The 23,065-nt window shown below is 40.5% G+C and overlaps 1 protein-coding gene across 1 annotated transcript in view; it reads left to right on the top strand.

The window, feature by feature from the left end:
- The window catches only part of GPR158 (G protein-coupled receptor 158), a 567,445-nt gene that overhangs the window by 284,283 nt on the left and 260,097 nt on the right, over positions 1–23,065 (top strand). Inside the window, exon 3 of the mRNA XM_049881810.1 lies at positions 1,773–1,875. Within this exon, the coding sequence (XP_049737767.1) occupies positions 1,773–1,875 (103 nt within the window). The remainder of the gene's footprint in view (positions 1–1,772; positions 1,876–23,065) is intronic.

Genomic DNA, 23,065 nt, shown 5'->3' with positions numbered 1-23,065 from the left:
GAGAAAAATGGTTGTTAATGAAATATTAAAGTCTTTTAGAAAGTTCCTTTTCAAAGATTTTCTTGCTATATCTCTGAAGTTTGAACATTACTAGCTCTTGCTAACTTATATATAAATGTTTCTAATTGTTGAGGTTTTTGTGATATTTCATACCGATTTTGATGCTAATCATTTAAGCTTAGATTACGTAATTATTATTTAAATTATTTAGACTTTTCTCCCAAGGGCCTGTGTATCAGAGAGACACATTATAAATTTTAAATCCACTAGATTCTAAGCTTCACTAATGAATTATAACGGCAAAAAGGCAAAGGATTACAATCTTGGTAGAGAGATATTAGAAAAGAAATTTTAGCTTTGATTAAATTCTTGAAAGCACCCTGTGTACTGATATAATTTTTGTAATAGAAGTTATCCCTTGTTTATGTTTATGTTTATGTAATTGCATGTAGCAGAAATATGTTAAGCTGAATTTTGCTACAGTCAAGTGATACTCTTTGACACCAAAACCCACTGTCTTTCAGTCGATCCTGAATCCTAGTGACCCTGCAGGACAGAGTAGAACTGCCCCATAGAATTTCCAAGGCTGTAAGTCTTTACAGAAGTAGGCTGCCACATCTCTCTCCCACGGAGCGGCTGGTAGGTTAGAAACCCTTACCTTTCAGTTAGCAGCTGAGCACTTTAACCACTGTGCTACCAGCTAAAATTAAGTTTTGGGAGATGTCAAATGGTATGAAATACTTGGAAAGCTTATCACTGTTTTTCTTCATTTTATATACATGTAGAGCTTTTTTTTTTTTTTTTTTTTAAACAGGCTTTAGGTAAAGAGCCCTTGAGAATTAATTTCATTTTTAAAATGCCTTCTAAAATTTGTATCTTAAAATGTACTTGTTTTGTTATCCCATCAATTTGTGTTAGATTGTTTTGAGGATGAAATTTGGTTAATGTTTAACTTAGAAAATCTTCACACCTCAAATTCTGTCTATCCATTCATTCATCCACCCATCCATCCACCTACCTACCTATCTTTGCTTTGATAGAAATATTTAGTATGGATTCTCAAAATATTCTTATAGATTTTGGAAATATCTTTTAAAACAATGTGATTAGATGGGAGATATTAAAAAAAAAAACTGTCTAGTAATTACTCCCTCATGGCAATAAATGAATTAAAGATGTATTGCCAATTTGGTTCTCATGGTGTTTATTTAGATGGGAAACTCAACTTGATTCTTCTAAGAAAATGTGGACCAAAAAAAAAAAAAAAACCTAAAATAAAAGTTAAAAAAATATTTTATTTCCGGAAAAGTGTTAGTTCTGTCACCATTTGTAATAATGGATATCTTTCGGTTTTTATGGAAACCCTGGTGGTGTAGTGGTTAAGTGCTACGGCTGCTAACCAAAGGGTTGGCAGTTCAAATCCACCAGGTGCTCCTTGAAAACCCTATGGGACAGTTCTACTCTGTCCTATAGGGTCGCTATGAGTCAGAATCGACTCGACGGCACTGGGTTTGTTTTTGGGGGGGGGGGCGGTTATGGTGCCCTGGTGGTGGAGTGGTTAAGAGTTTGGCTGCTAACCTGAAGGAAGATTCGTGGCTCAAATCCACCAGCCGCTCCTTGGAAACCCTATAGGGCAGTTCTACTCTGTCCTATAGGGTCGCTGTGAGTCAGAATTGACAGTAACGGGTTTGGTCTTCTGCGGGTGGGAGGTTGGGTCTTTATACTGTGAAATAAACTATGATTGACTATATTGTTGTCTTTCTTTTTCATAGTGTATGCCAATTAAAGGCCAAGGATTTGTGCTTGGAGCTTATCGGTGCATTTGCAAAACAGGATTCTATCATCCTCGAGTCTTCTCAGTGAACAACTTTCAGAGTAAGTCCCTTTTGCTTCTGTGAATATATATATACATATACATCTATACACATACATCGTATATAACCCAGTGCCAAAGAGTCGATTCCGCGTACATAGCAGTATTAATTACTCAGATTTTCTTTTCACCTTCTCGGAGTTATATGATAAATCCCCGCTAGTGTGGCATTCTGATATCACTTAAGGAGTTTTGGCCTTAGATTGTCATCTACAATACACTTGTATGCCCCTGCCCCCATTGTGTTTATTTTAAGGATATTTTAGTTTCAAAAACATTTAAAAGTCGGAAAATATTCTAACTACTAAGACCAATTGGGATAGAGTTATTGGGAGTTGCAGAAAGTTCCTAAAACTAATTCTGCTAGTTTATTTTTCAATTTGTTTATATTAATATATTAGTTTTCTATGCTGTATAACAGATCACCACAAAGTTGATAGGTTAAAATAGCACAAATTTATTATCTTGTAGTTTCTATTGGTTAGGAGTCCAATCAAAGATTAGCTGGGTCCTCTGCTCAGGGTCTCACTGGGTTAAAGTCAAGGTGTTGACCTGGGCTGCAATCTTCCCTGAGGCTCAAGGTCCTCTTCCAGATTAATTCAGGTTGTTGGGAGAATTCAGCTCTTTGCAGTATATAGACTGAGGTCCTCATTTTCTTTCTGGCTGTCGGCTGGGGTCAGCTCCTATAAAATGACCTCAGAGCCTAGATATGTGGCCCTACCACAACATGGCAGCCTATTTATTCAATGATAACAGGAGAATTCCCCCGATCTGCTAAATTAGTCTTATAGAACATCATGTAAGTATGACAATGGCTATCCTATCATTTTGCTGTGCAGTGCAACCTGATCAAAAGAGAGACTAACCCATCATTTTCACAAATCTACTCACACTGAAAGGAAGGAGATTACATGGGGTGTGTATACCAGGGAGGCAGGAATTGTGTTAGTCATTTAAGAAATCTGCCTACCATAGTCCATCCTCTGATCACCAACTATTAATGTCCTTTCCAAGTGCAAAAGATAAACACCCTCCTTCCAACCCCCCCCCATGAAAGTCTCATCTCATTACAGTATCAAAGTCCAGAATCTCACCAGAACCTAAATCTCATGATCGTATCAGCTCAAAGTCCAAAATTCATCTAAATCTCGTGAACTCACAGTCCAAAGTCAGGTCCAGATTTGGATGAGGCTTCATGGTGTAATTCACTGGGTACAACTGCTGGGGTACAATTTTTCTCTATCTGTGATCTTGTAAAACCAAAGGGAAAAGTTGTAGGCATTCTGGTTCCAAAGTGGGGAAATAGAAGGTGAAATGCAGTTCTTGATTAAGTTTCAGGGCCTGAGAGTAATTCTTTTTGGCTCTGCGTTCTGGCTCTTGATTATCAAACGTAGCATGCGTTTGCAGCTGAATAGGTTTGTCATCTTGCTTCCTGCCAGTAGAATTTTGAAGGCTCAACAGCCTGCTTGCATTTAGTACTTTCTCAATTATTTTTCAGTCTTAAGTTAACAGTGTTTCTCCTGAAATAATTTTCTCAAGAACCTTTGTAAATTTCACAAGGATTCACTCCACTAGACAAAAGTCACATGCACAGGTCTTTTTGAGATAACCTGTTTTCTGTCTTGGCCTCCTGCTGAAATGGCTGAAGGACAATGCTCTTAAGCTTCCTACAGGTCCTCTGGTTTTGTTGAGATGGTCTTTCCACACCTTTAATCTCTTGGAAGGACTCTTCGTGTAACTAAATAGTCTGACCTTTTGATCTTTCTGAGTGAGGTTTTAGAAAAAGTTGTACAGTCACATGCTGTATCGCAGTCATTTTCTGACCTTGAACATCTTTTGCCATTGTTACTGAACCTGGGAAGGCGAGTCTGTTACCTCAAATTGCGGATTCGAGACACCTGCCACAAAGCCAGTATTGAGACAGGAGGAGGTAAGCAGCAAGAGGGCTTTATTGAACACCGGTGTCCAAGAGACCCAGCCAAACCCACTGCCATTGAGTCGATTCTGACTCATAGCGACTCTTTAGGTCAGAGTAGAGCTGCCCCATGGAGTTTCCAAGGAGCGCCTGGTGGATTCTAATTGCTGGCCTTCTGGTTAACAGCCATAGCACTTAACCACTATGCCACCAGGGTTTCCATCCAAGAGACAAAGGGGGTTAAATTTCTCCCAAATTCTAACTCTAAAGGGCTAACCGGAGGGTTTTATAGGGAGAAGGTCAGGGTTTAGAGATTTCTAGGAATGTTGATTCTTCTTTGAGGTGAACATAATGATAAAGCGATCTATTATTGAGGTCTTGCAAGTGTCTTCATGTCATCCTGGAATCTTGCAAGTCTCTTCACGCCATCCTGGTTTCGGTCACAAGATGGATCTGAGTTTTGTTCAGCTACTTTGGTCCTGTGTGTTTTGCCCCCTGGGAGAGGAATGCAGTTTAATCAATGACAAATAAATTGATTACTTTATCTTTCTTCAAAGGAACAATTGTGGGACAGATTCCAGAGCAAGTAATTACGTTTCAGAGACTAGCTTATACAGTTATACTAAAACGTTAGAAAACATATTCTCTCTACTTCAGTACTAAAACATTAAATATATTCTCTCAACTTCAAGTCCTTGTCCGGCATGCTCAGACTTGCCAATAATCTGGACACTGGTCTTTGAGAAAGTAGCTTTATTGCAATGCACAGAGCAAGGAGCAGGGAGGAAGTTCCTCAGATCCAACTCCCTGAGCTAGGGAAAAACAGGGCTTATATGTGATTTCAGCAGCAAGATGGAAGCCACGCAGACATACTGGGGAGGGAAAATTCTAGGAGACAGCCAGGAAACAGGAGGTGACATGGTTCTTGTCTGATCTCTTGCTTTGGAATAGGATCCTGGTGATGATTTTTCTTCTGATTCATTCCACCTGTGCTGCATCCTCTGTTGAGGTCAATTAGTGGTCACAGCTGGCCCTTCTGTGCATGTAGTGTGGGCCAAATATGACTTGGGCTAATTTAAGGACAAATGGAAATTCACTGGCATTTGTAGGGTCAGATTAAATCCCCCCTTGAGTTGTACCAGTTCCTTAGTCTTAAGGCATAAGGGTCAGTGACTCATCTGGCTACTTCCTGCTGACAAGGGACACAGTTTTAGGGACCTAGGAACAGGCAAGGAATGATTAACTCAGTTTATCTTATTTAATCTTCACAATAACCCTATAAAGTGGCCAATGATGTTTACTGCTATTTTGCAGATAAGGAAACCGAGCCACCTGGAAGTGAAGCCACTTGACCCCAGATCAGAAGCTAGCAGAGCCAGGATTCGAACTCAGGCAGACTGTCTCTAGGACTCTTCTGTTATACTGCCATCAGAAGCTTTATTGGCTTTCTTCTGCTGCCAGGCCCTTTCATATACTCAGAGGCTTTCCCTTCAGTCCAATTAACAACCTCCCCATAAATACTGTACAGTTGCTGATGGCTTCCAACTTCTAGGTACCAGTGCTACTTGCCAGCTTTGCTCCACCCCTAAGATTTAGGAGGCCAAAGAGGATGGCCAATAAAAGTTGCTTAGGTGGTAAGAGAAGCAAAGGAAATTGCCTTGTATAAGCAGAACACACACCAATAACCACTGAAGTGCAAGTTGGCCTCACCCTTGGCCCAGGAGACAGAAATAGAAATGGAGCAGGGAATGGGATCCAGGATGCCAAAGCGTTTAAGCTAATGTTACAATTAGAACTGTTACCTAAGATACCTGGAAACACAAAGTTCCTGGGCTACTTAAGGATCATCTGAAGCACTACATCCCCAGGTTGCCTCAAGAAAAGGTCTCCCATACAGCATTTCATAGGGGCTCAATTGGTGCCTACTTCTAGAGGCCACCGGGACTCTCAACAGGGTCAGTTTGCAACATTAGGACAGGCTGAGAATAAAAAAAAATTATTCAATGCTTATTCTTTTTGGTTTAATAGTCCTTCCTTCAATTTATTGCTCTCTTTGTGCATTTTATTATTAATAGCTAGAAGAAATCAGGCAACACCTTCAACACTTTGCTTAGAATTCTCCTCAGCTCTCCCGTGTAATCTAATCTCAGCAGTGACTACACCATTATATTCGCAAGTCCTGCCTGCATTCCAGGGGTTTTACAAGGCATGTATAGTAGAGGATGGGAGTCCTGGGAACCATTTTAGAGTTCTGCCCACCATAGTTTGTTTGTTTACAAAATCTAAATATCGAAATGAAAGGTGATAGAAAATGAGTATCTAGAAAGAAGACCAGGAATCTGTGGTTAACTAAAGGAAGAGACTATGTCAAGAACAAAAACGTGATCAATTATAGCCTTTACCGTTGAACATAATAGTATGGTAAGGATTGAGAACTGCCCATTAGATTTAGCAATAAAAAAATAGTTGGAAGTACTGTAGCATAAAGCTAGATAGGGAGGCATGAGTAAGTTCATGAAGGTTCTGAAATCCTAAACTGAAGAATTTGTTTTCTGACTTCAAAACAATAGGGGATAATTTTTGAAGAAATTTGGACAGGGAGAATAGCATATTTATACTTTAGAAAGATCATTTTGGCAGTTGTGGGGAAGAATGAATTGAGGAATGAACTAATCTAGAAAAAAAAAAGAAATTAAGAAGATTTTACAATAATCTATGACTTAATACCAGAAGGATGTTTACCTGTATTTTATTGACTATGCAAAGGCATTCAACCGTGTGGATCATAACAAATTATGGATAATGTTGCAAAGAATGGGAATTCCAGAACAATTGTGCTCATGAGGAACTTTTACATAGATCAAGAGGCAGTTGTTTGGACAGAACAAGGGGATACTGATTGGTTTAAAGTCAGGAAAGGTGTGCCCCAGGGTTGTATTCTTTCACTATACCTATTCAATCTGTATGCTGAGCAAATAATCTGAGAAGCTGGACTATATGAAGAAGAACAGGGCATCAGGATTGGAGGAAGACTCATTAACAACCTGCGTTATGCAGATGACACAACCTTGCTTGCTGAAAGTGAAGAGGACTTGAAGCACTTACTAATGAAGATCAAAGACCACAGCCTTCAGTATGGATTGCACCTCAACATAAAGAAAACAAAAATCCTCACAAATGGACCAATGAGCAAGGATGGCAAGACTGCGTCTTACATACTTTGGACATGTTGTCAGGAGGGATCAGTCCCTGGAGAAGGACATCATGCTTGGCAAAGTACAGGGTCAGCGGAAAAGAGGAAGACCCTCAACGAGGTGGATTGACACAGTGGCTGCAACAATAGGCTCAAGCATAACAACGGTTGTAAGGATGGTGCAGGACCAGGCAGTGTTTCATTCTGTTGTGCACAGGGTCGCTGTGAGTCGGAACCTACTTGACAGCACCTAACAACAACAGCATGACTGAATAAATTACAGATACAGAAATAGAGAGGTGGGGAAAATATTTTGAGAGACACTACAGAAGCAGGATTGATAGAATATGGTACTGATTAGATGATGGTAGAAGGAATGTAAAGAAGAGGGAGAAGTCCCAGATTTCTGTCTTGTATGACTGGGTGAATAATCATAGTCTTTATTCCTGAACTATATTTCTTTTTGTCACAACACCAGACTTTGTAGAGAATTATTTTCTTCTTGAAAGAGTATCAAAACTTGGCCATCTGAGTATTTTATTCCTACTCCAGAAAATGTCAAAGTTACAATTTGGGTATTGAAGCTTACTTTACCTCTAGAGGATACAATGTTGCCACAGGGGCCTGTAGCCAGCTATTGGATAGAGTAGCTAAGATTGGGTATAAAAGGAATGATTTCTTGGGAAGCTAGAGTTTGGAGTTGCTAAAACTGGGTAAAGTTCTCTTTTGGTTAGATCATTGTCATCCTTATTATTGATCTGTGTAAGAATTTGCACGTCTACAAGGCATATTTCAAGGGGCACATTGAGATTGAGATCTGAGTTCTTCCTCTGGGGAATTTGGTAGACATTTATGAATTGTTTTTTGTTGTTGTTGTTTTAGTTTTTAGAAAATGCTATACACGTTCTTGGGATTGCCCGTGGTTTGTACTTAACTTCTAGGTTCAGAAAGTGAGAAGCATTTCCCCTCTCCCCAGTCATGTGTTTCACAGAGTTCAGTCCTTGTTCTGAGTAATAATCATTGTAGGCAGAATTCTCAGATGGCTGTCAAGATTCTACTTCTCTACACTCATTGTACATGCACTGTATAATCCTTGACCCTGGAATATGGGTGAGATAGGATGGGATAGTCCCTCCCTTGCTTTAGTTATGTTAAATGGCAAAGGCGATGGTGGAGTCACTCTTGTGATTATGTTACATGATATAAGACTCTGTCTTTGCAGATTGGAAAGAGAGAGACTACCATTTTAGCTTTGAAGAACGAAGCTGCTGTGTTGTGAGAGGGCCCCATCATTAAGACCTGAGGGTGGCCTCTGAGAGTTGAAAAACTCCCTGGCCAGTATTCAGCAAGAAAATCAGGACCTAAGTCTTGAAACTACAAGGAACTAAATTCTTCCGACAGCCAAAATAAGCTTGGAAGAGAACCCTAACCTTCAGATGAGAATGCAGCCTGGCTGAAACTTTGATTTTTGGTTGATGAGACCCTGAACAGAGAACCCAGTTACTCTGTGCCCAGACTTTTGAGCAATAGAAACTGGGAGATAACTGTAAAAGTGATGTGGCGACAGTGTCTGACCTCCTCTAACTTTACAAGGGAGAAAGAGAATCAAGATCAACAGCCCAATGCTGATTTCTGTGAGACAGAGGTCAGACATGCCTCCACCCCTCCAACCTCTTTACCAATTCTTTCACCACCAGTCCCTCCCACAGCATTCTCTTCTTCTCTGCTGCCTTAGATAATTTGTTACAATGGCCACACAGAATTCACAGACCATACTTATGATTGTGGAGCTAATTAGGGAAGTAACAGGTTACAATTCAAATTCAGGAATGCTCAGGATACAGTTCTTCCATCAGGACAGCTTCTTCTCAGCCATGACCACAGGTATACCTCTCTCTAGCCCCTCAGCCTCTTGACCCCTTGGCCAGGCCTCTGCCCTGCTTGGTCAAGTGTTACAAAGCTCTTCTTTTAGCTCTGCTGATAAGTACCCAGAGGCACCCCACTCTGCTGATAAGCCTTGTGCCCAACTGTGGCCTCACTCTGTGGGCCAGGGAGCCCCACCATAGTTGTCTCATGCCAATGTCCTGATTCCTGCCATCTCACACTGCATCCCTCGCTGTCTTCCATGTTACAGTTCCTCTGTCTGTCTCCTGGATCTAGGGGGGTTTTGGCACAGCAATCTTAGGTCCAAAGGATGAGCTCCACCCCTGGCTTTTCTTTCTTGATGGTGTTGAGATCCTCCCTTTCGGCCTCTGGGATGGCTCATTTTAAGCCTAGTGGGATGGCAAAACTGACTAATCTCCTCATTAGAGTTCCAAACACCTTATAGGCATGGTCCCACCCTCACAAGGGGGTCCTGGTGGTTCATTGGTTAAGCAACTGGTTGCTAACCAAAAGGTCAGCAGTTCAAATTCACCAGCTGCTCCCTGGAAACCCTATGAGGCAGTTCTACTCTGTCCTACAGGATCACTGTAAGTCAGAATTGACTCAACGGCAATGGGTTTTTTTTTACCCTCACAAGGGTGCCATACACCTTATTTACATTATTAGCAAGCTATCTAGTCCCCTTGGAGGGCCACAAGCACCTCATTTGCATAGTCCCACCCAGTCATTTGGTGGGAGTTTACAAAAACTATGGCTAAAAGGGCCATATTAAGTAATTCACTGCACCGCAGGCCACACCCTGGCTCTTCTATCCATTGGCACCTTCATACTTGAAGGATAAACTTCCCCCTTGCAATCGTTTTAACAGTCCAAAACAGTCATTAACAATTAGTCCTTCAGTAGGGCAAAAGAGTCCTAAGGGTGAGGTTAGTCAGGTACCAGTCACCTGGGTCTTCTGCAGCTGTCCATTAAACCTGGTCAGGTTCTCGAAAAGTCATCTTGGCTTCACCCTCTCTGGCATCTGATAAAATTTAACTGAAAGATTATTCCCTTGCTCTGAGCCTCATGAGGCATCAGCATAGCAAAACCTTTAAGGGACTTGAGGTTCAGCCACTGCATTCCAGTCGACCAGTGCCTCCCCCTTAAGTCCACTCTTTCACACTTGCAGCTTCTACAATTACAGTTTTTACAATCACAATTAACCCTGTTAACTATCAGTACTCACACTGAATCATATAATCCTATCAACATCTTCTCCCACCCTCTGTTCTCCAGACCCATGAGGCAAAAAGGAAACTATTACAGTGGGGATTCTCCTTTGTACCACTCATTTTGTGTGTCAGCACACCCTTGAATGTGTGTAAGCCAGCCACTTCATGCCTTTATACCCACCCCACCACCCATTTTAGACAGCCAGTATTTAAATTATTCATCTTTACCAAACCAGTACTCTGAGAAGACAAGTGTGTTTCTTGGTTTGAAGAATCTTCTGTTCTGGTTGGTACTTAGAGCACCTGCATCCTTAAGCAAAGTCCAGTCCAGAGCAAGCCATGAAATTACAGCAGTCTATTTTTTTTTTATGGCAGCTCATGGTATCAAACATCTTTCTCTTCCTTTGGTTGTGTTCTGGTCAGCTCATCCCTAGCCCATGTGAGCTAGGTCAGTGGGTACCAGCTGTAAACTCGGGAGCCCACACACAACTCCCTGCATTCAAACCAGCCAGCCCCTTTTCTCTCACTCATCCTAGCCCCTGGGATTAGATCAGTGGGTACCACCCATAGGCTCAGGATTCCACACAACTCCCTACACTTCTGACCAGCCAGCCCTTTCTCTCTTATCTCTAGCCTCCATGGGCTAGGTCAGTGAGTCCCAATGGAACATGTCTAAACTCAGCCCATCTCTTCATTGCTGCACTTTCCCCACTTCCACTCATTGAGTAGACCCAGGTGGTCACCACAAGCAAGCATACCAGGCTGTCTACTCGCTGGCTCCCTTTAGCTTCCAATCCTAGAAAGGGGTTCGTTCTTCTGATGGGCACTGGCTTTTCTTGCGTTGAGGCATCCAAAGGCAAATTGCTTGCTCTAAATTCAGAAAGGAAAACAGTCATTTTTTTTCCTTCCTTCAAATGCAGATCTCCTGTTTCTCAGCAGCTCTGGGTGGGTCAGACTCCAATGAGGGCAGCGGGTTTGGTTTCTTTCTCTTTTTTTCTGGGTGGGTCTGCATGTCTTTTGAAATGTAAATTTTCTGACTCCAAGCCATTAGAGTGGGGCTCGGGCCCTGATAGTCTATACAAAATCTAAGCCAAATCCATTGCCTGTGAGTGGATACCAACTTATAGTGACCCTATAGGGCAGAGTAGAACTGCCCCGTAGAGTTCCCAAGGAAAGTCTGGTGGATTTGAACTGCCGACATTTTGGTTAGCAGCTGTAGCTCTTAACCACTACGCCACCAGGATTTGGGCTATTGCATTCAAACTAACAGCCTGTGCTTCTCTCCAGCAAATTCTAGCTTCCCTTTTAGCACATACAATCAGGTTTTGGCTGAAAGCAGCGTTACACACTCTCTGTAATCTATAATACCTAATATTCATTTCTATCGTAATTTAGCGCTGTTTTACAATATGATATAGAAGAAACATTCAATATCCGTAAGTACATTCAAATAAACACATAACACTTTTTAAAACTTTATAGTTGCATATTCTCTACCCCTTGACTATCTTCCCACTCATTTGTATGTGGCTTCAGGTCTTTGCTGGGTGGAACCAGTAGACCCTGGTCCCCTATCAATCATCTTGTTTAATCAACCTACTTTTGCCCCAGGTGTGGCTTTTCTCCTCTCAGCTGCAGCATATCTCTTACTTTCCTTTCAACTATTGCAGATAACAACAGCCAAAGTAACCATCTAAGAATCAAAAGTTTCACTTCCCATGTCCCTTCATTCTTTCTCTTACAAAGTTCCATGCTGCTGTGAGTCTGGAGATGTTGCAACAAATTCAGTTTCAGACACCAACTGTAATAATGACAGGGCAGCAGTGTCTGGTCTCCTCTAACTTCACAAGGCAAAAGGAGAATCAAGATCAACAGCCCAAGGCTGATTGCTATGAGGTAGAGGTCAGACATGCCTCTACCCTCCAACCACTTTACCAATTCTGACACTGTCTGTCCCTCCTACGGCACTCTCTACTTCTCTGCTGGGTTTGATAATTCATTGCAATGGCCACACAGAACTCACAGATCATACTCAGGATGACAGGATTTATTAGGGAAGTACAGTTTAGGTTCAGGAACGCTCAGGATACAGTTCTTCCATCAGAACAGCCACTTCACAGCCATGCCTGCAGGCACACCTCTCTCTAGCCCCTCAGCTCCACCTCTGCCCAACGCAGTGAAGTGTTACAAAGCTTTTTTTTAGCTCGGCTGGTAAGTTCCCAGAGGCACCTCATTCCGCCCATAAGCCTTGTGCCTGTAGGTGCTTAGTTTTCTCACTCTGTGGGGTGGGAATCCCCATTGCAGCCATCTTGTGCCAGTCTCCTATTTCTTGCCATCTCACACTACCATCCCTTGCTGTCTTTCATGTTACAGCTCCTCTCTTTGTGTCCTGGATCTAGGAGGTTCTCAGCACAGAGATCCCAGGCCCAAAGGACGTGTCCCACTCCTGCCTCTTCTTTCTTGGTAGTGTTGAGATCCTTCCTTTCAGCCTCTGGAATAGCTCATTTTAAGGCTAGGGGGATGGCAAAACTGACCAATCCCCTTGGTAGTGTGCCGTGCACCTCGTTTACATTATTAGCTATCCAATCTCCATGGCAGGCCACAAATACCTCATTTGCATAGTACCACTCAGTCATTTGGTGGGAGTTACAAAAACTGTGGCTAGAAGGGCCATATTAAGTAATTTGCTGCAGCACGATAATAAACAGATGTTACTTTAAGCCCCTAAATTTCCAGTAATTTTTTATGTAGCAATAGAACACCGATACAATAGCAGTGGTAATAACGTATTTCCAGGATGTGAATGCTTTTCCATGTGCGTGTGTGTGTGTGTGTATTATTTGTGTGTGTGTATGTGTACCAAACCATGACAACACCAGAGCTACTTTGGCCTTCTTCACTTTCATCGTCCAGACATAACGTATGATTCAACACTGAAGGTTTAAGGGAATAGGTTTTAGCTTATGTTCTGTGAAGGTATTTTGTGTCAGGTTTACCCACATTTGTTCTCAGCTCCCACTATGTGACAGAAATAAAACATCTAAATATTGTAGAACCAGAGAATGACTATGCCATTTGCTTATAACACCACCAGGAGAAACTGGTTAACCTTTAACAACGTATCTCTATTTAATTTGCACACTCCTACTTTCTTCCTTATTTTAAATGCCAGTGTTTTTCACTGGACCTACTATTGCTAAGAAAAGGCTCCTTCTTTGCATGAGTTTAACTCCCATGATATACACATTGCTGTCACAAAAAAGAAGCCAGACTTTTCAGAAGTATGATATATAACTGGGCATAGCTTTGATTCAGCTTCGACCTCAGCTTTGACAACGACAGAGCAGATAGCTTACTCTATGTTATAATGTGAAGTTATTAAAGTGTTCTTTGATCAAAAATACCTTTCCTAATTCCTTGACAGGTTGCATGAAAATCCAACGTTATTCACTCCTTTTCCTAAGGAAAGAGTACAACTTGACCAAAATAAGAAAACAACTTGACCAAAATAAGAGCTATAATTAATCAACCAAGGATTATCAAAACATTTTTTATAGTGTCGGTTTATTAGAATACACTTCATGTCTCTATTTTAATATGTTAAGCCTTTTAATCATAGCACACAGACAGCTTATATGGGCAGTTATTTTCTTTGTACTTTCTTGAAGAGGCATCCGTGAAGTAAGGAAGGACCATATACAGACCTTGGGCCAAGGGTAAAGAAGGCATTGAAGAGGCAAAAAATGAGATAGTATATGTGTTTTAGTCATCTAGTGCTGCCATAACAAAAATACCACAAGTGGATGGCTTTAACAAAGAGAAGTTTATTTTCTCACAGTCTAGTAGGTTACAAGTCCAAATTCAGGGCATCAGCTCCAGGGGAAGGCTTTCTCTGTCGGCTCTGGAGAAGGTCCTTGTATTCAGTCTTCCCCTGGTTAAGGAGCTTCTCAAGCGCAGGGGCCCCATGTCCAAAGGACATGCTCTGCTCCTGGTGCTGCTTTCTTGGTGTTATGAAGTCCCCAACTCTCTCCTTGCTTCCCTTTCCTTTTATGTCTTGAGAGATAAAAGGTGGTGCAGGCCACACTCCAGGGAAACTCCCTTTACATTGGATTAGGGATACGACCTGCTTAAGGGTGGTGTTACAATCTCATCCTAATCCTTTTAACATCAGATTACAATCACAAAATGGAGGGAAACCACAGAATACTAGGAATCAAGGCCTAACCAAGTTGATACACACATTCTGGGGGGGGCATAATTCATTCCATGACAATATGTAAACTTATTTTATAGTACATGGCATAAATGTTTAATACCAAAAAAATAAACCAAACCTGTTGCAGTAGAGTTGTTTCTGACTAACAGCGACCCTATCGGACAGAGTAGAACTGCCCCATAAGGTTTCCAAGGAGCAGCTGGTGGATTCGACCTGTTCACTTTTTCCTTAGCAACTGAGCTCTTAACCACTGTACTACTACACAGGCTCCAAATATTCAATTACCAAAAAAAAACTTTGCCATCGAGTTGATTCCAACTCATAGTGACCCTATAGGACAGAGTAGAACTGCCGCATAGAGTTTCTAAGGAGCACCTGGTGGATTTGAACTGCAGATCTTTTGGTTAGCAGCCTTGGCACTTAACCTCTATGCCACCAGGGTTTCCAAATGTCCAATAGATACAGATAAATAAATGAATATATATGTATGTGTGTGTATATATATATACACACACATACATGCATATACACACGCACACATTAATGATACACGTAAAGATGTAATCCTTAAATACCATTGGTCATCAGCACTTTATCTGAAATATTTTATCATCTTACATATCCAGTTCCTTAAGCTTGAACTTTTAGAGAATGAATCCTACATGGATCAGAATGAAGATGGGACAGGAAATGTCTGTAGCAACCTGTGCTGCATTGAGAAAGGCAATACGGAAGAATATTTGGGAGTTAGAGTTAACATGAGAGAATTAGTGTCTGGCAGGTATCAATAGGCACTTCATCAACAGCAACTGGGAAATAATAAATAGATGCTATTTTATGCCCCCAAGTTTCTGGTAATTTTTTATGTAGCAATAGAAAGTATGTACCTCAAAGATAAAACTGACTTAATTTATAGTTGTAAATCCAGTAAAAGACCCAAAATTCCTACAGCATTTCATAGTCTCGTATCCCAGTTGGAGAGAGCATCTAAGGTGTGGTGCTGATATCTTAGAGGAAAAGGAAAAGATGACTGTTTAAAATGCTGTTAAAATGTAAAATGATTTAAAATCTTTATCTAGACCTAGACCCTAAACAAAGATCAATAAGGGTGTGTTCAAATGGCATGTTTTAAAATTGTGCTGACATGCCAGAGGCCTTTTTCCTGCAATCTCTCTTAAAAATGGTGGTCATATATGAGTTAATAGGATCAGACATCTGGGTAATAGCAAGATTTCAGAACCCCTAACCAAATACTGATGTATAGCTGTCTCTTCAGATACAGGTTGTTAACGTCCAGGTTGATGAAATAGATGCTTGGGACAAGCTCCCCATCCTCAAATTCACCTGTCTTAGTATGATTTCTGTCTTTACTGAGACTTCTTTTTCCTTTTGTATGGACACACTATCGGCCCTTTGGTCTTATTTCTCTTGTCTTTTGGATTGACTTCACCTCGTGTACATTTCCAGATGAATCCCAACTTATAAACAACCCGTACCTAAAATTGACAATCCCTGCTTTGTCAACTGTGGTGCTATTGAAATGTGAACCATATGGTAGGAAAAAAGGCAAAAATATAATTGGAGATTTTCTTGAATGTATAGTTTTGAAAGAAGCTGAGCTCTAAGTGAAACTGTTAAGCAAGGCTGACCTGTCTTTGGGATGAACCTCTCTTTATTGTGCTTGGGTCTCAACGTCTCCATTTCTCCTCTGTTTCATGGCTGGGGAGTTGGAAGTATTTGGCTTCTTGCTCAGTAAGCGTAGTATCAGTCTCTAGTACTGATTCCAAACTTAGATGTTATTGTTGTTGTTAGGTGTTGTTATTGTTGTTAGGTGCTGTTGAGTCAGTTCCGACTCTTAGCAACCCTATGTATAGCAAAATGAAGCACTGCTCCGTCCTGTACCACCCTGATGATCATTGTTATGTTTGAGCCCATTGTTGCAGCCACTGAGTTAATCCATCTCATTGAGGGTCTTCCTCTTTTTCACTGACCCTCTACTTTACCAAGCATGATGTCCTTCTCCAGGCACTGATCCCTTCTGATAACATGTCCAAAGTATGTGAGACGAAGTCTTGCCATCCTTGCTTCTAAGGAGCATCCTAGCTGTACTTCTTCCAAGACAGATTTGTTCATTCTTTTGGCAGTCCATGGTATAGTCAGTATTCTTTGCTAACACCGTAATTCAAAGGCATCAATTCTTCGATTTTCCTTACTTACTGCGCAGCTTAAAAGTGCTTTAACATCACATTCTCAGAATCAACATCATTACTTTTGCTGTTCATTTGACTTCAGCCTGTGTTCTAGTTCTAAAGCTAGATATTTTCTATATTGCAGAAACCTAGTCCTAATCACTTTTATTCCAGTACTGATAGCAATATTCTTCATCTGATTCCCTGTGCTTATGTTTCTGTCTCAGTCATTTGCCTACCTTTCAATTGTCAGTCCTATTACAGGGTATGGACTGCAGTTACTAACTGGTAGGTGGTTTCAGTTACCAGTGGACAGTGTTGCCCATTGACTTGGAGTTTTGACTATTGCATTTACCTTGTTTTTCTGTGACTCTGTTCTTTTCAGTTATTGAGACACACCCATGTCATGTTGGACTTCCTGGTTGCTAACCTCAAAGGTGCCCATTGTTGTTGTTTGCTGTCAAGTCTATTCTGACTCATAATAACCCTATAGGACAAAGTAGAACTGCCCCACAGGGTTTCCAAGGAGCAGCTGGTAGATTTGAACTCCCAACCTTTTGGTTAACAGCCTGAGCTCTTAACCACTTTGCCACTAGGCCAGAGTATAACATAATTATTAAAAGTTAGTCTTTTGGAGTAAGTGAAACTTAGGTTTGAATCCTGGCTTTGCCACTCACTTGCACTGTGATCTTGGCTAAATTATTTAACCTCCCTAATATTTATTTATTTCATGTGTAAAATTGGGATACTATCACCTGTTGTATAGAATTGCTATAAGGATTAAATGAGATAGTACATGTAAAGTTCTAATTATAATACCCAAATCCCGCTACCATTCAGTCAATTCCAACTCAGCGACCCTATAGGACGGGGTAGAACTGCCCCATAGGGTTTCCAAGGCTATAAATCTTTACAAAAGCAACTGTCACATCTTTCTACTGTGAATCATAATACTAGGTACACATTAAATACTAAAAAATGTTGTTATTTTCATGATTATTATTTGGAAGCTTATGTTTATGTGGCTTATTTTATTTTTCCTCAAATATTTTGCCCATTTTCATCACCCCTTTCATCTAGAACCTGCCCCACCTCCCAGAAGTCAAGCAAATCCCTGGGTCCCAGATTTTTCAGTTCCGCTTGTCCTTAAAATGGGCCATACTGTGAGATTTAATAGCCAATCCTGCGAAAATCTTCCTTCACATCCATTGGATAAGATTTTAATTTATTGGGTTTCATTTCATTTTCTTATTTTTATATATTTACTATATATTTTACTTTATTAGACTACTAGTTAGAGATTCATTTTTGTTAACAAATATCTTCCCTTGAATACTATATAAAATCTCTGGTAGGGGAATTTAACTATGAGTCATTCACACATTAGCTCAGTGTGGTAGGGAGAAAAATGACTCCCCAAAGATATCCATGTCCCAGTATCCAGAACCTGCGAATATGTTACCTCCCATGTCAAAAAGGGATTTAGCAAATGTGATTAGGTTATGAACCTTGAGATGAAGAGATTATCAAGGTGGTCCCAACATAATCACATAATCTTAAAGAGACCCTTTCCTAGCTATGATCAGAAAGTGACGTAAGAATAGAAGAAAAACACTAAACTGCTATCTTTGAAGATGGAGGAATGGAGCCATGAGCCAAAGAAATTTTAGGTGGCATCTAGAAGCTGGAAGAGGCAAGGAAATGGATTATCCTTAGATCCTCCAGAAAGTAATACAGTTCTGCCAACTCCTTGATTTTAGCCTGATGAGACCTCTGTCAGACTACCAAATTACAAAAATATAAGAATAAATATCACTGAATTATATTTCATACAAGAGAAAATATAAATTTGCATTGTTTGAGAAACTAAGCTTGTGGTATTACAGCAAAAATAGAAAACTAGTACATGCTCGGGGTTTCTCAAGCTGAAAGAACTGAAGAAAAAATTCAAGCCTCAAGTTGCAATAGTGAAGGATTCCATGGGGAAGATATTAAATGAGGCAGGAAGCATCAAAAGAAGATGGAAGGAATACACAGCGTCATTATACCAAAAACGGTTAGTCGATGTTCAACCATTTCAAGAGGTAGCATATGATCAGGAGCCGATGGTACTGAAGGAAGAAGTCCAGACTGCCCTGAAGGCATTGGCAAAAAACAAGGCTCCAGGAATTCACAAAATATCAATTGAGATGTTTCAACAAACGGATGCAACGCTGGAAGTACTCACTCGTCTATGCCAAGAAATATGGAAGACAGCTTCCTGGCCAACTGACTGGAAAAGATCCGTATTTATGCCTATTCCCAATAAGGGTGATCCAACCGAATGTGGAAATTATAGAATAATATCATTAATATCACATGTAAGCAAAATTTTGCTGAAGACCATTCAAAAACAGCTGCGGCAGTGTATTGACAGGGAACTGCCAGAAATTCAGGCTGGTTTCGGAAGAGAATGTGGAACCAGGGGTATCATTGCTGAAGTCAGATGGATCCTGGCTGAAAGCAGGGAATACCAGAAGGATGTTCACCTGTGTTTTACTGATTATGCAAAGGCATTCAACCGTGTGGATCATAACAAATTGTGGATAACATTCCAAAGAATGGGAATTCCAGAACACTTAATTGTGCTCATGAGGAACCTTTATATAGATCAAGAGGCAGTTGTTTGGACAGAACGAGGGAATACTGATTGGTTTAAAATCACGAAAGGCATGCATCATGGTTGTATCCTCTCAATATGTTGAGCGAATAATCCAAGAAGCTGGACTATATGAAGAAGAACAGGGCATCAGGATTGGAGGAAGACTCATTAACAACCTGCATTATGCAGATGACACAACCTTGCTTGCTGAAAGTGAAGAGAACTTGAAGCACTTACTAATGAAGATCAAAGACATGACTTGCACCTCAACATAAAGAAAACAAAAGTCCTCACAACTCTGCCAGTGAGCAACATCATGATAAATGGAGAAAATATTGAAGTTGTCAAGGATTTTATTTGACTTGGATCCACAATCAACAACCAGGGAAGCAGCAGTCAAGAAATCAAACGACACATTGCATTGGGTAACTCTTCTGCAAAGGACCTCCTTAAAGTGTTGAAAAGCAGGGATGTCACCTTGAAGACTAAGGTGCACCTGACCCAAGCCATTGTATTTTCAATCGCATCATATACATGTAAAAGCTGGACAATGAATAAGGAAGACCAAAGAAGAACTGACGCCTTTGAATTGTGGTGTTGGTGAAGAATATTCAATATACCATGGACTGCCAAAAGAACGACCAAAGGTGTCTTGGAAGAAGTACAACCAGAATGCTACTTAGAAGAAAGGATGGCAAAACTGCATCTTACACACTTTGGACATGTTATCAGAAGGGATCAGTCCCTGGAGAAAGACATCATGTTTGGCAAAGTACAGGGTCAGCAGAAAAGAGGAAGACCCTTAATGAGGCAGACTGAGATGGTGGCTGCAAAAGTGAGCTCAAGCATAGCAACAATTGTAAGGATGGCACGGGACCTGTCAGTGTTTCATTCTGTTGTGCATAGGGTCGCTATGCGTCAGAACCTACTTGAGGCACCTAACAACAACAACAACAGTACACCCAACGTTCATTCCAGTATTCATAATAGGTCCTATGTGTTGTTTGTAAGGATTATTCACAATTCAAAATAAATGACTTGGGACAATTTATAATCTAATGGGCTTTCAATATTTTCTTGCTTTTGAGTCAGAAAGACCTGGGTTTGAATCCTGTCTTGATTTAGTAGCAAGAGACTTGGGCACATATCTCATACATTCTGAGACTTTCTTTCCTTATTTGTAAGCAGAAATAGCAATACTTAGCCCCTTAGTAGTTGTGAGGAATAAATTAAATAACGTATGATGCTCCCAAAATTATTGTGGTTACTACGTTACTGTGCATTTGGATGATTTAGCTCCACTATTTGTGTTGCCGTTGTTAAGTGCCATTGAGTCCATTCTGACTCATAGAGACCCTACGTACTACAGAAGGAAAAACACAACCCAGTCCTATGCCATTCTCACGATCCTTGTTATGCTTGAGCCCATTGTTGCAGCCACTGTGTCAATCTATCTCATTGAAGGTCTTCCTCTTTTTTCTGACCCTCTACTTTCATGATGTCCTTCTTCAGGAACTAATCCCTCCTGATAACGTGTCCAAAGTATATGAGATGTAGTCTCACTATCCTTGCTTCTAAGGAGCATCCTGGGTGTATTTCTTCCAAAAGTGATGTACACATTCTTTCGGTAATCCATGGTATATCAATTTTCTTTGCCAACACCATAATTCAAAGTTGTCAATTCTTCTTCATTCTTCCTTATTCATTGTCCAGCTTTCACGTGTGTATGAGGTGATTGAAAACACAATGGCTTGGGCCAGGCGCACCTTAGTCTTCCAGGTGACATCTTTGCTTTTTAGCATTTTTTAAGAGGTCGTTCGCAGCAGATTTGCTCAATGCAGTGGGTTGCTGGATTTCTTGACTGCTGCTGCCATGGGTGTTGACTGTGGATACAAGTAAAATGAAATCCTTGACAACTTCAAACTTTTCTCCATTTATCTTGATGTTGCTTATTGTTCCAGTGGTGAGGATTTTTGTTTTCTTTATGTTGAGGTGTAATCCATACTGAAGGCTGTGGTCTTCGATTTCATCAGTAAATGCTTCAAGTCCTTTTCACTTTCAGCAAGTAAGGTCTTGTCATCTGCATGTCACCGATTGTTAAGTCTTTGAATCCTGATGACCTGTTCTTCTTCATATAGTCAGCTTCTTGGATTATTTGCTAACTATACAGATTGAATAAGTGTGTTAAAAGGATACAGCCCTGATACATACCTTTCTCGACTTTGAACCATGCAGTATTCCCTTGTTCTGTTTGAAAGACTGCCTCTTGATCTGTGTACACATTCCTCATGAGCACGACTAAGTGTTCTGGGATTCCTATTCTTCGTAATGTTATTCATAATTTGTTATGATCCACACAGTTGAATTTCTTTGCATAGTCAATAAAACACATAAAAATCTTTTTGGTTTTCTGTGCTTTCAGCCAGGATCCATCTGACATCAGCAATGATATCCCTCGTTCTGTGTCCTCTTCTGAATCCAGCTTGAATTTCTGGTAGTTCCCTGTAGATGTACTGCTGCAGCCACTTTTAAATGATCTTTAGCAAAATTTTTCTTTCATGTGACATTAACGATATTGTTTGATGATTTCTGCATTCAGTGGGATCGCCTTTATTTGGAATAGGCATGATTATAGATCTCTTCCAGTTGATTGGCCAGGAAGCTGTCTTACAGATTTCTTGACATAGACAAGTGAGCACCTCCAGTGCTGTATCCATTTGTTGAAACATCTCAATTGGTATTCCATCAATTCCTGGAGCCTTGTTTTTCACCAGAGCCTTCAGTACAGCTTAGCCTGTTTCCTTCAGTACCATCAGTTCCTAATCACCTGCTACTTCCTGAAATTGCTGAACGCCAACCAATTCTTTTTGGTATAGTGGCTCTGTGTATTCTTCTTTTGTTGCTTCCTGCGCCATTTAATATTTTCCTGTAGAATCCTTCAGTATTGCAACTCGAGGCTTGAATTTTTCCTTCCGTTCTTTCAGCTTGAGAAATGCCAAGCATGTTCTTCCCTTTTGGTTTTCTAACTCCAGGACTCCAGGTCTTTGCACATGTCATTATAACACTTTACTTTGCCTTCTTGAGCCACCCTTTGAAATCTTCTCTTCAATCCATTTACTTCATCATTTCTTCTGGTTGCTTTAGCTACTCTACGTTCAGGAACAAGTTTCAGAGTCTCTTCTGGCATCCATTTTGGTCTTCTCTTTCTTTCCTGTCTTTTTAATGACTTCTTGCTTTCTTCATGTATGATGTCCTGGATGTCATTCCACAACTCATCTGGTCTTTGGTCATTAGTGTTCAATGCATCAAATCTATTCTTGAGATGGTGTCTGAATTCAGGTGGGATATACTCAAGGTTGTACTTTGGCTCTTGTGGACTTGTTTTAATTTTCTTCAGCTTCAATTTAAACTTGCGTATGAACAATTGATGGTCTGTTCTACAGTCAGCCCCTGACCATGTTCTGACCGATAACATTAAGCTTTTCCATTGTCTCTTTCCACAGATGTAGTCAATTTGATTCCTGTGTATTCCATCTGGCGAGGCCCATGTGTATAGAGGCTGTTTATGTTGTTGAAAAAAGGTATTTGCAATGAAAAAGTTGTTGATCTAGCAAAATTCTATCATGCCATCTCCGGCATCATTTTCTATCACCAAGGTCATATTTTCCAGCTACTGATCCTTCTTCTTTGTTTCCAACTTTCGCATTCCAATCACTAGTAATTATCAATGCATCCTGATTGTATGTTCGATCAATTTTAGACTTCAAAAGGTGATAAAAATCTTCAATTTCTTCATCTTTGGCCATAGTGGTTTGCATGTAAATTTGAATTATACTTGTATTTACTGGTCTTTAATTGTAGTACTCACTTTCCACAACACCTAATTATAAATAATTAGGTGTTGTGGAATAGGTAAATTGTCTATAGATGAAGACCCATTTGT

Source organism: Elephas maximus, chromosome 4 (assembly GCF_024166365.1).
Source record: "Elephas maximus indicus isolate mEleMax1 chromosome 4, mEleMax1 primary haplotype, whole genome shotgun sequence".
Taxonomy (NCBI): Eukaryota; Metazoa; Chordata; class Mammalia; order Proboscidea; family Elephantidae; genus Elephas; species Elephas maximus.
The sequence above is the reverse complement of the archived record's forward strand: the minus strand, read 5'-3'. Positions and strand labels throughout refer to the sequence as shown.